Source organism: Ranitomeya variabilis, chromosome 2, assembly GCF_051348905.1.
Source record: "Ranitomeya variabilis isolate aRanVar5 chromosome 2, aRanVar5.hap1, whole genome shotgun sequence".
In the NCBI taxonomy this organism is placed as follows: Eukaryota; Metazoa; Chordata; class Amphibia; order Anura; family Dendrobatidae; genus Ranitomeya; species Ranitomeya variabilis.
Window position 1 is genome coordinate 345548932 of NC_135233.1, and position 17408 is coordinate 345566339.

Consider the following 17408-nt stretch of genomic DNA (forward strand, 5'->3'; position numbering starts at 1 on the left):
TTTTTTATTTATTATACTTTTTTCTATCAGATAAATTAATTAATTAATTAATTTTTTCTATTGGATAAGTTCTCACATTGGATTGTTCCAGATTCACACAACTATATAAATCATATGAATTATATATTGTATATATTCAAACTCCTACATTTTTTGAATTTTCTGAATCTTTATATGCAATTTTGTATATTTGTATCTTTGGTATCTCTGCATTTCCATCTAGCTAGAATATTTGCCTTGTTTTTATAATGATGTCTGCTTTGTATTCATTCTCATGTGTCTCTACTTTGCTGGATAATTAAGCCAACTAATTGTCATACCGGTGTGTTTGCCGGATACCAGTATAAAAGTATGGGTCATGACACATACCAAGTATCATGATTAAGGGTGCCTTGTCACCAGAAACGCGTTGATCTTGGATCTTGTTTTTATTCTCATTGCTTGCTGATGTTTCGTCCTTCATCTTACATGAATTGAAGTGAATAAAGTTACGGATTTTTTCACTATACCGTCGAGCTGGATCTCCTTCCTTAACCACAGAGTCCACCCCAGGACAATCAGAAGACTCAACCTGCCCTGAAGAAAAACGAGGATGAAACCCAGAATTACAAAAGAATGGTGACACCAAGGTAGCAGAACTAGCCCGATTATTAAGGGCAAACTCGGCCAATGGCAAGAAAGCCACCCAATCATCCTGATCGGCAGACACAAAGCATCTCAAATAAGTTTCCAAAGTCTGGTTAGTTTGCTCGGTTTGGCCGTTTGTCTGAGGATGAAATGCGGAAGAAAAAGACAAATCAATGCCCAGCTTAGCACAAAAGGACCGCCAAAACCTAGAAACAAACTGGGAACCTCTATCGGACACAATATTCTCCGGAATGCCATGCAAACGAACCACATGCTGAAAAAACAACGGAACCAACTCAGAAGAGGAAGGCAACTTAGGCAAAGGTACCAAATGAACCATCTTAGAAAACCGGTCACAGACCACCCAGATAACAGACATCCTCTGGGAAACAGGAAGATCCGAAATAAAATCCATAGAAATATGCGTCCAAGGCCTCTCAGGGACCGGCAAAGGCAAAAGCAACCCACTGGCGCGGGAGCAGCAAGGTTTGGCCCGCGCACAAGTCCCACAGGACTGCACAAAAGAACGCACATCCCGTGACAAAGAAGGCCACCAAAAGGACCTACTAACCAAATCTCTGGTACCAAAAATCCCAGGATGGCCAGCCAACACAGAACAGTGAACCTCAGAAATCACTTTACTAGTCCATCTGTCAGGAACAAACAGTTTCCCCGCTGGACAGCGATCAGGTTTATCAGCCTGAAACTCCTGAAGAGCCCGTCGCAAATCAGGGGAGATGGCAGAAAGAATCACCCCCTCCTTAAGAATACCAACCGGCTCAAGAATCCCAGGGGAATCAGGCAAGAAACTCCTAGAGAGGGCATCAGCCTTAACATTCTTAGAACCTGGAAGATACGAGACAACAAAATCAAAACGGGAGAAAAACAGGGACCATCGGGCCTGTCTAGGATTCAGCCGTTTGGCAGACTCGAGGTAAATCAGATTCTTATGATCGGTCAAGACCACAATACGGTGCTTGGCCCCCTCAAGCCAATGTCGCCACTCCTCAAATGCCCACTTCATAGCCAACAACTCACGATTGCCGAAATCATAATTGCGTTCCGCAGGCGAAAACTTTCGAGAAAAGAAGGCACACGGTTTCATCAAGGAACCATCAGAATTCCTCTGAGACAAAACGGCCCCTGCCCCAATCTCAGAAGCGTCAACCTCAACCTGAAAAGGAAGAGAAACATCCGGCTGACGCAACACATGGGCAGAAGTAAATCGGCGCTTAAGCTCCTGAAAGGCAGAAACGGCCTCAGAGGACCAATTAGCTACATCAGCGCCCTTCCTCGTCAAATCGGTCAGGGGTTTAACCACACTGGAGAAGTTGGCAATGAAACGGCGATAAAAATTAGCAAAGCCCAAAAATTTCTGAAGGCTCTTCACGGATGTGGGCTGGATCCAATCATGAATGGCCTGAACCTTAGCCGGATCCATTTCTATAGATGATGGAGAAAAAATGAAGCCCAAAAAAGAAACCTTCTGTACACCAAAGAGGCACTTAGACTCCTTCACAAACAAGGCATTGTCACGAAGGACCTGAAATACCATCCTAACTTGTTTCACATGAGACTCCCAATCATCTGAAAAAATCAAAATATCATCCAAATATACAATCATGAATTTATCAAGATAATTCCGAAAAATATCATGCATGAAGGACTGAAACACAGATGGGGCATTAGAGAGTCCGAATGGCATCACAAGATACTCAAAATGGCCCTCGGGCGTATTAAACGCAGTTTTCCATTCGTCACCCTGCTTAGTACGAACCAGATTATATTCCCCTCGAAGGTCAATCTTAGTAAACCAACTAGCCCCCTTAATTCTGGAAAACAAATCAGAAAGCAAAGGCAAAGGGTATTGGAATTTGACCGTGATCTTATTCAAGAGGCGATAATCAATACAGGGTCTCAAGGAGCCATCCTTCTTGGCAACAAAAAAAAAAACCTGCTCCTAATGGAGAAGAAGATGGCCGAAAATGCCCCTTCTCCAAAGACTCCCTTACATAGCTCCGCATGGCGGCATGTTCAGGCACAGACAGGTTGAAAAGTCGGCCCTTAGGAAACTTACAGCCTGGAATCAAATCTATAGCACAATCACAGTCCCTATGCGGTGGAAGGGAACTGGACTTGGGCTCATCGAAAACATCCTGGAAATCTGACAGAAACTCAGGAATTTCAGAAGAGGGGGAGGAGGAAATTGACATCAGAGGAACGTCATCGTGAACCCCCTGACAACCCCAACTAGTCACAGACATAGATTTCCAATCCAACACCGGATTATGTACCTGTAACCATGGAAACCCCAGCACAACAGCATCATGCAAATTATGTAACACCAGGAAGCGACAATCTTTCTGATGGGCTGGCGCCATGCACATGGTTAACTGTGTCCAAAACTGAGGTTTATTTTTAGCCAATGGTGTAGCATCAATCCCCCTCAAAGGGATAGGACTCCGCAAAGGCTGTAAGGAAAAACCACAACGTCTGGCAAATTCTAAGTCCATTAAATTTAAAGCGGCGCCTGAATCCACAAATGCCATGACAGAGAATGACGATAATGAGCAGATCAGGGTCACAGATAACAGAAATTTAGGTTGTACAGTACTGATAGTAACGGAATTAGCGATTCTCTTGGCACGCTTAGGGCAATCAGAAATAACATGAGCAGAATCGCCGCAGTAAAAGCACAACCTATTCTGACGTCTTAATCCTTGGCGTTCCGCTCTAGACACAATCCTATCACACTGCATAGGCTCAGGACTCCGCTCGGAAGACAACGCCATAGTGTGCATAACTCTGCGCTCACGCAAGCGCCGATCAATTTGAATGGCCAGAGACATAGAATCACTCAGACCTGCAGGCGTGGGGAACCCCACCATAACATCTTTAACAGATTCAGAAACACCCTTTCTGAAAATTGCCACCAAAGCATCCTCATTCCGCTTAGTAAGCACAGACCATTTTCTGAATTTCTGGCAATATGACTCTGCCGCTTCTTGACCCTGACACAGGGCCAAAAGTGTTTTCTCAGCATGCTCTACAGAGTTAGGTTCATCATACAATAACCCAAGCGCCTGAAAAAAGGTGTCTACATTAAGCAAGGCCAGATTCCCAGATTCCAGGGAAAATGCCCAATCCTGCGGGTCACCACGCAACAGAGAAATGACAATTTTTACCTGCTGGATGGGATCACCAGAGAAACGGGGCTTAAGAGCAAAAAACAGTTTACAGTTATTTTTAAAGCTCAAAAATTTGGACCTGTCCCCGAAGAACAGATCGGGGGTAGGAATTCTAGGCTCTAAAACAGGAGTCTGCACGATATAATCAGAAATACCCTGTACTCTAGCAGCAAGTTGATCCACCCGAGAAGCAAGTCCCTGAACATCCATGTCAACGCCTAACTCCTGAGCCACCCAGAAGTGAAGAGGGAAAAAAAAACACAACAGAGTACAGAAAAAAAAATGGCTCAGCACTTTCTTTCCCTTCTTTTGAGATGCGGTTAACTCATTGTTGGCCAGTTGTACTGTTATGAACTGGTGGCCTAGGAGCAGCATGGACGAGCTCTGGAGTAGGTGGCCTCTATACTGACCGCAGACCCTGAACTTAACACATCAACTAGAAGTAGCCGTGGGATGTTCCTGTCACTCCCTAGACACCTCGTCATGACCGGAGGACTAATTACACCTAAAGAAAGAAACAGGAATACTATCTTGCCTCAGAGAAAATTCCCAAAGGAAAGGCAGCCCCCCACAAATATTGACTGTGAGAGGAGAGGGAAATTACAAACGCAGACTGAAAACATAATTTAGCAAAGGAGGCCACGCTACCTAGAAAGAAAAGACAGGAAAGAGTACTGTGCGGTCAGTATAAAAAATACTACAAAATCCACCACAGAGAATACAAAAATCTCCACACCTAACTAAAGGCATGGAGGGTAACTCTGTGACTCCAGAGCTTCCAACTTGGCTGAGTAAATCTTAACACAGACAAAGCTGGACAAGAAAAAACATAGCAATTCACAGAACTATTAAGTCCACCACATGTGGACTGCAAAAACAGAGCCAGGACTTATCTTTGATGATTTGGACAATCCAGAAGGAGAAACCAAGCAGAGATGTGGATCCCTAGAAAACAATGGACAACTGGCACTCAATAAAGGAAGGAGCCAGACTAAATAGCCCCGTCCAAAGTGGAAGCAGCTGATGACTGTTGTGAAGGACAAACAGCAGCACTACCACTTATAACCACCGGAGGGAGCCTAAGAGCAGAACCCACAACAGAATTCACAACAGAGATGGAAGCGATCCCGCTCTGCTAACCACTTCACCACATACAAGCAGTCCCTCGCCAGCTTCAAGTCCACGCTCACTGCCGCAAAACAAACTTCTCATCTCTCATATCCTCCCTGTCTCACAACCCTAAACAGCTTTTCAACACTTTCAATTCTTCTCTACTCCATCCCTCTGCACCCCCTCCCTCCCCTCTCATTTCTGCTGAAGACTTCTCCTCTTTCTTTAAACAGAAGATCGATACAATCAGAGAAAGCTTTGGCCCACAGCGCCCACTGCCCCTCTTAGCTGCTCACCCCTGCTCCTCCAAAACCAGCTTCTCCACCATGACAGAAGATCAGCTCTCCACCCTCCTGTCAAGATCACACCTCACCACCTGCACTCTCGACCCGCTCCCGTCCCACCTCATCCCTAACCTTTCCACGGTCTTCATCCCAACCCTAACGCACCTCTTCAACCTCTCACTCACAACAGGTGTCTTTCCCTCATCCTTCAAGCATGCCAAGATCACACCCATCCTCAAAAAGCCCTCCCTCGACCCATCCTCTGTGTCTAGCTATCGCCCGATATCTCTTCTCCCTTATGCCTCCAAATTGCTGGAGCAACACGTCCATCTTGAACTGTCCTCCCACCTCTCCTCCTGCTCCCTCTTTGATCGGTTACAATCTGGCTTCCGTTCCCATCACTCAACTGAAACTGCCCTAACTAAAGTCACCAATGACCTACTAACTGCCAGGAACAAGCGACACTACTCTGTCCTCCTTCTCCTGGACCTGTCTTCTGCCTTTGACACTGTGGACCACTCCCTTCTGCTACAAATCCTCTCATCTCTTGGCATCACAGACTTGGCCCTTTCCTGGATCTCGTCATATCTGACAGACCGGACATTCAGTGTCTCCCTCCCCCACACCACCTCCTCACCTCGCCCCTTGTCAGTCGGTGTTCCTCAAGGCTCTGTTCTAGGACCCCTACTCTTCTCCATCTACACCTTCGGTCTGGGACAGCTCATAGAATCCCACGGTATGCAGTACCATCTCTACGCCGATGACACGCAGATATACCTATCTGGACCTGACCTCACCTCCCTACTTACCAAAATCCCGCACTGTCTGTCTGCTATTTCAGCCTTCTTTTCTGCACGCTTTCTACAACTGAACATGGACAAAACAGAATTCATCATCTTTCCCCCATCTCACTCTACCCCTCCACCAGACCTATCCATCAATGTCAATGGCTGCTCACTTTCCCCAGTCCCACACGCCCGGTGCCTCGGGGTGATCCTCGACTCTGCCCTCTCTTTCAAGCCACATATCCAAGCCCTTGCCTCCTCCTGCCACCTCAAACTCAAAAACATTTCCAGGATCCACGCATTCCTTGACGGCGACACCGCAAAAACACTAGTGCATGCCCTTATCATCTCCCGCCTCGACTACTGCAACCTCCTACTCTCTGGACTCCCCTCTAGCACTCTGGCACCACTCCAATCCATCCTACACTCTGCTGCCCGACTAATCTACCTGTCTCCCAGCTATTCTCCAGCCTCTCCCCTATGCCAAGCCATTCACTGGCTTCCTATCGCCCAGAGACTCCAGTTCAAAACCCTCACAATGACCTACAAAGCCATCCACAACCTATCTCCTCCATACATCTGTGACATGATCTCCCGGTACCTACCAACACGTAACCTCCGATCCTCTCAAGACCTCCTTCTCTACTCCCCTCTCATCTCTTCTTCCCACAACCACATCCAAGACTTCTCCCGTGCTTCCCCCATACTCTGGAACTCTCTACCCCAACATATCAGACTCTCGCCTACCATAGAAACCTTCAAAAAGAACCTGAAGACTCACCTCTTCACTCATCACTCTCACAAGCCTACAGCCTGCAGTGATCCTGAACCTGCTGAACCGCCGCACAACCAGCTCTACCCTCTCTTAGTGTATCATCACCCATCCCCTGCAGACTGTGAGCCCTCGCGGGCAGGGTCCTCCCTCCTTATGTACCCGTGTGCCTTGTTTTTTGCTCATGTTTAATGTATTTGTCTATATTTGCCCCGTAATTCACATGTAAAGCGCCATGGAATAAATGGCGCTATAAAAATGTATAATAATAATAATAATAAAGCTGAGAACAGGCAATTAGATGTGAGATAAGTAGGATTTGGAGGCAAGTTGCATTCAATTTTTTTTGCAGATATCAAGACAATAAAGTGATTTGCAAAGTTTTCTAACCTTCTATGCTGGACAAAAATTATTAAAAAATAATGCTTATTTATTCTTTAAAATTCTGGTGGGCCACACCAACTGAAACTTATAGCCTTCACCTTAGGGCGGTTTCACACGTCCAGATAATTCCGGTACCGGAGAAATCGGTACCGGAGTTATCCGTGTCCGTGTGCTCAAGTGGCACATCAGTGTGGCAAACGTGCGGCATCCGTGTGCCGCCCGTGTGCCGCCTGAGGACCACACGGACCGTGCAGGAAAGACAGCGCTACACTAAGCGCTGTCCCCCCCGCATGTGGTGCTGAAGGCAGAATTCATCTCTTCTCCCCCAGCGTTCGTTGGAGAGAAGAGATGAAAGATCTTTTTTTTTTGGTGAAAAATAAAGTTTGCATGTGCCCCCCGCCTCCCCCCCCAGTGCGCCGCCTGGCCCCTTGCCGAAGAAATACTCACCTAGCTCCCGCGATGTCTCCTCTGTCCTCTCTGCGCTGGCAGCTTCTCCTGTGTGAGCGGTCACGTGGTACCGCTTATTACAGTCAGGGAATATTCACTGACTGTAATAAGCGGTACCACGTGACCGCTCACACAGGAGAAGCTGCCAGCGCTGAGAGGAGACATCGCGGGAGCTAGGTGAGTATTTCTTCGGCAAGGGGCCAGGCGGCGCACTGGGGGGGGGAGGCGGGGGGCACATGCAAACTTTATTTTTCACCCAAAAAAAAAAAAAAAGACCTTTCATCTCTTCTCTCCAACGAACACTGGGGGAGAAGAGATGAATTCTGCCTTCAGCACCACATGCGGGGGGGACAGCGCTTAGTGTAGCGCTGTCTCTCCTGCGGGCGGTACGTGCACACGGAGGAGAGTGCACACTGTTCTCCGTGTGCACGTGTGCAGGACGTATTGCAGTACGTGCTGCGGGAGAAAAACAAACATGTCTCCGTGTTTTGAACACGGACACACGGTCCGTGAAAACACGGAGACATGTGCATAGACCCATTAATTTGAATGGGTCTACATGTGTCAGTGTCTCCGGTACGTGAGAAAACTGTTACTACACGTACCGGAGACACTGACGTGTGAAAGAGGCCTTACATGTACTCCTTAAATACCCTAAGGATTTACGGTAATTAGTGATATATGAAGAAACGCACCTGTCTGCTCCATAGGAGATATTTCCCGTTATCAAAACTTTTCCATGTTTACCAAAATTGTTCTGGAAAGCAGCCTGGAAGGGCATAACCTGGAGAGAAAATAGTTTTTAATGTGAGAACAGTAAAGAAATGTGTCCCGGTATAGACTGATCATTTCTGTATAACATCTCTAAGTGCAACTTCATAAATGTATTATTATTTTGCTTTATTATATTTTGCTTTATATATTATATTAAAAGGTATATATATTGGAGCGCCCCCACTGCCGCAGGGCCGAGGGGTACCCGGTACCGGGCCTCTGTGTCTCAGTTCTGGGGTGGTCACGGTGGCTAGACCCGGTCCGTGGCCCTGCTGAGGGGCGTCCAGTGAAAGTTGAGGATGTGATGATGTTGTGGTGCGGTGCAAGTCGCGGTGAATAACGAGGACACCAGGTTGCAGTCTCTTTACCTCTTTACTGAAGGCTTCAGGATCCTCAGTCCGGAATACGGTTAACCAGGCTACCTGAGTCCGGCCGGTCCGATGGCACCTCCAGAGTTCCCTTTGCAGGTGGAAATCTGTGCCTACCTTCTAGCGCTTGTGTGTTGTGGTCCTCCCCTGCTGTGCTTACGGGATAGTCCCCGCAACTGTTGTTTCTGAAGTTCCCTCACAACTCGATTATGATGTTCTTCTTCGTCCCCCCAGATGATATGGCTAGGACGCACCCGTATGACGAGTAGGCTCGGAGCTCTTCCGGGACCCTAGTGTCGCCCCTCTCCAAATGTTGCCCCCTATGTCTTCTTAGGTGATTTGAGTGAGACAGCCCGCCTATAACTGACTGTCCTGCCGTAGGTTTGAAGTAAGGCCTTGGCGTTTCCGGCCACCGGCTACGCGCCTCAGTAGGATGTTGCCTCGTCTTACAGCACGACTCCTACTGGTGTTTCTCCTTGTTGCGTTGATTTCGTTTCTCACTCAGCACAATAAACCTCGCTTCTTGTCCTTTCTTGGGATACCGCCGCAATGAAGTGCAGGCGCGGTCCTGTAACGTTCTTTCTGTTCGCTAGGCCTCTGTCAGGATCCCACCCCTGACAGGGACCCCCCTGAATCTTCCCCTGCAACACCCTCTGCCACAGGATGTTGCCTGGTTCCAACCCAGTCAGCTTCTGACTAACTTCCTATCTAACCCCCAGTTTTACCAGATTGTGAGGAGTGGCCTAATACATAGCACCCTTAGCTCCCCCTGGAGGCCAGACTGTGAAGTGTATTGGTGTCTGTGATACCTGGTCAGATGAACTCCTTCAGTGCCATCAGACGTACCATAGCCCCCCTTTGCGGCGGAGCATCAGTACTGCAACAACCAGGACTCTGGGGCGCTGCAATATTATACCTTTTGCTAAATACTTGGGCACCTATTCATTATTTAAATTTTTAAATGCCTTTTTTTTCATCTTGTGTTTATTTTTGTGCAGGCTGATTTTGCGCCAAATTCTTCCAAATGGCCCCACAATGTTTGATGAATTGGTGCTCGTTTGTTTTTTTTCCACCTTTTTAGTGTAAAAACACAATCATTTCAATAAGCTTTAAAATGTTGCAATTTAGTGCACAATAAAATTTGATAGACTTTATACTCCACTAATGTACACTGGAATATTATTGTGCAAAATATTTGTGACATTCTGAAAAGATTGATTGATTAATTAATTAATTAGACAAAAACATCTGGATAATCAAAACCTTGCCCATAAGAATGAACAAAAAATAATCAAGTAAAGTTAACTTTAAAAAATAAAAAAGGCTCAAATTAAAAAAAAAAAAAAAAAGTTATGCAAAAATAAAAATGTTCCTATTATGCCTCATTCAGGCTCCATTTTTTTCACGAACATGTTCTATCCATGTTTTTCACTTATAGAACACATACCACGTCTTGCTAATCACACTGTTCAATTGTCCATGTCTTTTTTGCAGACAAAGTGGTCCGTAAAATATATAAATACTAAGACAAGTCCGTTGTTGATCTGAGTCATTGATCAAAATCACCCATACAAGTGTATGGATTTGTGAAAACCACAAACAGCACACAATGCAATCAGTTTGCTGTCCATTTTTAACATTTAACTTTTTTTTTTATTGAAATGCTTTACTAATCATTAGGAAAAATACATAGGCATCAAATACTAGATACATACCCCTTACCCCCAATAAACATAGATGTCTAATCCAACCCTCCTTAATGAGGCAGAAAAAAATAATTTAATAAAAACATATACTTATAAAAAGCTCCCAGGTAGTTCTATCCATAACACCCTAGGACTTCTATCTCTCTCTTAAAGCACCACCCCAGCGTTTTTTTATTACACCGCTATAGTAGTGCTTCAAATGTAAGTCCGCTGCCCCTATCATATATTCACCTTCCGCCAATTTTAACGTTATCCCCAACTCTCCCGTCGATCTCCCGCGAAAAGTGACCTGACTAACATCAGCCGAATTGAATGAAATAACCGGTTTTGGCCAAGAGTCTAATGTGTGGGTGCTCTAAACAAATGATTGTCGGGGAGGATAAGGATCCAACAGTTTCGGACTGCTGATCCTTTTGTTCTCCTTGAAATAAGATGCAACCAGAGATATCTGGCAGCAGCTTTCTCATAGATAACACAAGAGCACTTGACTGAGTCTGCCCGAAATGAAACATTGATTATATTTCCTTCCCACTACCAAATTAATTCTCTAAGGCTGCTTTTACACATCAGTTTTTTGCCATCAGGCGCAATCCGTCGAATGTTGCAAAAAAGGATCAGTTGCAGATTGTAAAAAACTGATGCGACGAATCCGTTTTTTCAAAGGATCCGACTAGCTGATCCAGCTAATTGGATCCTAAAAAAATTGGAGCATGCTCAGTTAAAAAAATGGAATCTGTCGCCGGATTCCGTCATTTGACGGATCCGGCGGCAGGGGGTTCCATTGTAGCAAATGACGGATGGCAACGGATCCGTCGCTGTCCATTTTTTCGACTGACACAAAAAACGTTACTATGTCCATTTTTTCCAGCCGCCGGAAAATCAATTTTCAACGGATCAAGCAAAAAACGGATGAAACGTGAGACCATCCATTGCAATCTGTCGCTAATACAAGTCTATGAGAAAAAAAACGGATCCGGCGGCAACTTTTGCCGGATCCGTTTTTTTTCAGAATTTACTGGATTGAGCCTGACAGCAAAAAGCTGAAGTATGAAAGCAGCCTTAACCTGTCCAATTTTAAACCTATTTCCTCCAGTCCTCCTCTTTCTGGAGCAGTATGGAATGTAATACACTCCTACATCAATTATCTCAACTTATCATTTCAGAGCCTTGCAGAAACATGGCTAATACCAACTGATACTGCCTCCTCTGCTGCACTTCCTTCAGTGGCCTTCAATTTACTCCCTCTCTGTTCCTGCAGCAAACTTGTGGAGGATTTGGCTTTCTCACCTAGCTTCAACCAGATTCCACCTCGTCCATCCCTCACTCTTCCCTCCTTTGAAGTACACTCTCACCAGCTCTAGCCTTCAAGGAGCCATCATCTACCAACCAATAGGCCATGCCACTACATTGATTGACCATTTTACTACTTGGTTTCTACAGTGGTGCCTATGGAAGACCACTGGAAGAAACCAAAGGAGGAAGTGAGTTACAGGAGTTTGGAAGCAGCCGAGTGTCAAGTATCAATGGAAATATTGCACCGTGCACCTCTTTCAGCAGGACTTCACTATGATGCAGAAGAGTCCCTTCACCAATGCCTCCTGATGAACCTGGCACCAAAAAGGGGAAAACGCGTAAGGACTAGTGTTGAGCAAGTATGCTCGTTGCTCGGGTTTCCCCGAGCATGCTCGGGTGGTCTCCGAGTATTTTGGCGTGCTTGGAGATTTAGTTTCTGTCAACGCAGCTGCATGATTTGCAGTTACTGGACAGACTGAATACATGTGGGGATTCCCTAACAAACAGGCATTCCTCACATGTATTCAGGATTTCTAGCAGCCACAAATCATGCAGCTGCATCGACAGAAACTAAATCTCCAAGCACGCCAAAATACTTGGAGGACACCCGAGCGTGCTGGGGAAAACCCAAGCAATGAGTATACTCGCTCATCACTAGTAGGGACACGACATATGATCAGATAAGTTAAACCTTGACACATGCCATTATTGTTTACATGAAGGATGGACTGTCCCTTTGAGTTTCCCGTGTAACTAGATAGGTAAGGGAGGACTAGGGTGAGCTGACAAGGAGCAGGGGCGGCACTATCATGAATCAAGGGTGCCAATATCCGCTGGCAGGCACAGGCGTGATGTAGGGTCCGTTTCTCACATATCCAATATGACCATCCTTCTGCTAATTGAAAGTTATATAAGATAGGAGGAATTCCTACAGATATTTCTTATGAGATGGTTTTGTACCTGTAATAGGATTATATGTTGTAAGCTGAAAAATCTATATTTAAGGACTTATACTTGTATGATGTTTGACTTTTAGTGAAATGTGTAATTAAAGGGAACCTGTCACCTGAATTTGGCGGGACCAGTTTTGGGTCATATGGGCGGGGTTTTCGGGTGTTTGATTCACCCTTTCCTTACCCGCTGGCTGCATGCTGGCCGCAATATTGGATTGAAGTTCATTCTCTGTCCTCCGGAGTACAGGCCTGCGCAAGGCAATATTGCCTTGCACTGGCGTGTACTCCGGAGGACAGAGAATGAACTTCAATCCAATATTGCGGCCAGCATGCAGCCAGCGGGTAAGGAAAGGGTGAATCAAACACCCGAAAACCCCGCCCATATGACCCAAAACCGGTCCCGCCAAATTCAGGTGACAGGTTCCCTTTAAAATATACGATTATCTATTTCCCCTCTATATTCTGATACGAGACATGTAAGGGAAATATAGGAATAGTCGACGCTGAGTGGGGGCGCCACTATCGTGAAATATGGTGTCAACCTCCATGACTTAGGCAGGGAACAAGAAATAGGGAGAGCCTGCCTATAAGATCCATGCAGGTACTTTGGCCTCTCAGTTGGGTTAGATCCCTATTCAGACTATAAGAATCTACAACTGTGCTTTAACGATATATATAGTATTGTGTGTTCACTTAGGGTATTTTTTTCTGCATTTAAAATAAAGATAATGTTTTAAAGGGAGTTTACGTTAACCACTTTTACATGTTCCCTCATTGTATCAACAACTGTAAGAAAGCAATAGAGAACTTTTGGCCATCAAGTTGGCTTTTGAGGAGTGGCTTCACTTTTTGAAGGGGCCAATCCTCCCAGTCACTGTCATTACTGATCATAAAAATCTGTTGTACCTCAAATCCACTAAATGTCATAATTATAGATAAGATAGATGGTCTTTGTTTTTTACCAGGTTTAATTTTATTGTCACATACCGTCCTGGGATTAAGAACGTCAAAGTTCTTAATCCCAGAACTTTGTCTCAAAGTTTCACTGGGTGTGGTAGTTCGAACAACTGTGTCCCTATTTTGCAGGATGGGGTGGTCGTCTCTGCCATGTGTTCTGAGCTGGAGGGAGAGGTATTGAAGGCTCTGGGGGACACACCTGCTTGTTCTTTAGGGAAATGATTTGTACTATTGCATCTGCATCTCAAAGTTTTAGAGGCACATCATAGATCGGCTCTGGCTGGTCATCCACATAGCAAAGCAACCTTAGACCTCTTTTCGCGTTGTTTTTGGTGGCCATGGTTGTATCGGGATGTAGTCAACTTTATGTCTTCCTGTAATGTCTGTAAGCTATCTAAGACCTCGCATACTCATCCGTCTTGGGCTCTTATAACATTAACCTTACCCAACCGGCCATGGACACATTTATCCATGAATTTTATTACAGATCTTCTTCCTCCTCTTCTAAGGCTGTTATCTTAGTTGTGGTGGATAGGTTCAGTAAAATTGTGCACTTCATTGGGAGAGCAGGTAAAGCAAATGCTAAGACCCTGGCTCAGGTGTTTGTGACCGAGATTGTGAAGCTTCACAGGGTTCCTCCGATGTGGTGTCAGAATGGGCAACCTAGTTTGTAACTGAATTCTGGTGGGCATTTTGTTCTCATCTGGGGATGCATCTATCCTTTTCTTCAGCATTCCATCCTCAAACTAATGGTCAGACTGTACGTCTAAACCAAAGGTGTTTTGTTTCAGATAACCCAGGAGATTGGTCATCTTTTCTACGATTAACTAAGTTTGCTTTAAACAATTGTCGCAGTGAGGCCACTGATAAATTGCCATTTTTTGGTACATATGGCTTCCATCAGTTCTGTACCTTCGGTAATGAGGGGTCTTCAGGGGTTCCTGGGGAGGAACTATTCTCTTCATCACTCTCTTCTGTATGGCAAGGGATTCAGAACAACTTAAAAATTATGGGGGACAGATAGAAGCACAAGGTTGATAATAAACAGTTGTCAGGTCCGGACCTGGGTGTGAATGATTTAGCATGTCTGTCTACCATAAATATTAAACTGAAAATTCCTTCCTTGAAATTAGGTCCTAGGTTCATTGGTCCTTACAAGGTGGTCGCCGTAATTAACCCTGATGCCTTTCATCTTGAGATTCCTCTAACTCTAAAAATCGACGTTTTCCACAAGTCATTGCTCAAAAATATATGTAGCGCCTGTGGAGCCGTCACCATTGCCACCACCGATTATTGTTGATGGTAATTTAGAGTTGCAGGTGGCAAGAATTGTGGGTTCTCATATGGTTCTCTGCTCTTTATAACACTTGGTGTACTGGAAGGGGTATGGTCCTGAGGAGAGGATGTGGGTACCTGCATTAGAGGTTAATACAAGTAAACTAAATTGGTCCTTCTATGCAGCCCATCCAGATAAACCCGGTCCCAAGAGTTCAGTAGAAGGGGGTATACTGTCACGAGGGTGTCACGTCCTCCTGGAAGACCTGGAGTTAGAAGGTCACATCGGGTAATGAATTGCAATCCTCTTTACCATAGAGCGGGTGGGAGGTTGTTCTCCATATCTCCACCCCAGGGTGTGGTCTGGGATATAAATAGCCTGCTGAGGCATTCGGTGTTTGGTACACCTGGAGAGTAGAACTTCAGTGCTGCGTGTCCTGACAAGGAAGCTGAACCACTGGATGTTGATTTTTTTTCCCAAACGAGCAGAACCCTGTACCAACACGGACTGAGCTGTATGTTATATTTTGTTCTTCCTTAGGCCAGAAAGACCATGTTTATTTTTGCTAACTCTGCAATGGCTTATGCAGCACCCCTAATAAACCAGTGAGAGGCTTAAAGAAACAATGTTCCTTTGTCTAAATCCATGTGATCTACCATACTCCCCACACGTAAATTCTGGTTTTCTCAAGATGTTTAGCTTTCGTAATCTCTTCGCACAACCACATTTTTAATTTCTTCCATGTTTTACCCTAACTCTAGAACTCCTTACCCCAACTGATCAGACTCTCTTCGATCTTTGATGCCTTTAAACATAACCTAAATCCTATCAGCAGCTCTTACCATCACCTACTCTGTCCTTTCCCCTTCTTTTTAGATTGTGAGCCCTCATGGGCAGGGCCCTCACTCCCATTGTAGCTGTCTGTCACTTTGCCATGTATACCTTGTTTTTTATGAAAGAAAAATAGAAAGAGGAGCAGGAGAAGAGGAGGAAAAAGATGAGGAAGAAGAAGAGCCACAGGTATAGTAAAATAAGTTAAAATCATACCGGGTTATACACAGTCATGGGCGCTCTCTGTGGCTGAAAACATATAATAGAATATATATAAATCACATCATAAAGATACAGTAGTAGTATACAGACAGTTACACATTTAGAATATAGGTATATATGCTCACCTTGTTTGCCCCAAAGACAGGGGGTGCAGCCATACTTGGTATCTAAAGCAATAAAAGTATATTACTTTTTATGCACACTCACATTGCTATCCCCATAGATTATTATATTTATTGAGGGGTGATAACGTTTAGTTTTCTAAATTTTACTAGATTTGATCGGGTCATAACATATAATTAGACCAAATAGTTTCTACCATGTCTCTACGGTGAAGGTCCGTTTGGCACATTTTGCACTTTACATGGGATGAATCCAGAACAGTGTCGTGGCTTACGTTATAAATAAAACTAATGTGAACAAAGCCTAAGAAAGACTTGTAGCCAGCACCTATAGGGTTCCGTAACAATAGATAGCAAATAGTAATGGACACGGCAGTATAACTTCTACTACAACGCTCAATTTTGTACAATTTTTCTTAATATAATGTTCTGCACTCACCATCTGTGCTCCATAGATTGGAGGTACAAATGAATTTTGAGCCTAAAACAAAACAAAGAACATGTAAACATGTTAGTTTAGTTATGAGCTATTTATGCATACTATAGATTTTCTATTGTCAAGTTAGTCATTTAAAATAATAAAAGCCCCAATAATAAAGGGTGTTTATAAAAATTATCTATCTATGGCTGTATTTATGCTCATAAGTGACAGTATTAAAATAATACACCCAAAGTCATGTAGCAAGGCTTGTTAAAGGGTTAAGGATTGCTACTTCCAGTAAGTGGCTCTAGAATTCTATTCCTCCTCCTCTCTGAAGAGGCAGTTTACATGTTTACTTTCCCCGAGGAGCATTGCATGGCTTTTAAGCCTCCTCACACTGGCATGCCAGACCAGGCATTTACTCTCCACAAGGAGATATATTACCCCTTAGATCCCTTACTTTTGTATGAGATGCGATTTATATATCAATAATTTATAATATAGTAATGGGTCAAATACAGTTTGCCATGTCAATCATGGCAATGGATCTGAAGAAAAATTGATGATAACCCATATGTGATCCAGTTGTTATGCACCCATTAACAGGGTTGTGCAGGCTTTAGGTACAAGTTTGCAGTCACTCTATCTGTGAGGATTCTCCGGTGCTGGTGCCAGGAGTGGGTGGGAACGTGACCTGAAGTACAGTATATGATTGCATACATGTGGCTACGTGCCAACTAAACGTGCACGGCCTCGCTCAATACAAGTGAATTGAGCAAGACTGGACACGTCTTGTCTTAATGTGTCCACTATGGAAATCGGCTCTGGCATTAGAGAATCCTGAAAGAGCTAGTTGTGCGAGCTGTGAGGATTCACAAGTCTGCAGTC

At 44.6% G+C, this 17408-nt stretch overlaps 1 protein-coding gene across 1 annotated transcript in view; it reads right to left on the reverse strand.

Annotated features, from left to right (window-relative positions):
* The window catches only part of LOC143805801 (galectin-4-like), a 49883-nt gene that overhangs the window by 14200 nt on the left and 18275 nt on the right, over positions 1 to 17408 (reverse strand). The window contains exons 6-9 of the mRNA XM_077285476.1: positions 16539 to 16580; positions 16103 to 16144; positions 15972 to 16004; positions 8293 to 8381 (exon numbers count right to left, since the gene is read on the reverse strand). Of these exons, the coding sequence (XP_077141591.1) occupies positions 8293 to 8381; positions 15972 to 16004; positions 16103 to 16144; positions 16539 to 16580 (206 nt within the window). The remainder of the gene's footprint in view (positions 1 to 8292; positions 8382 to 15971; positions 16005 to 16102; positions 16145 to 16538; positions 16581 to 17408) is intronic.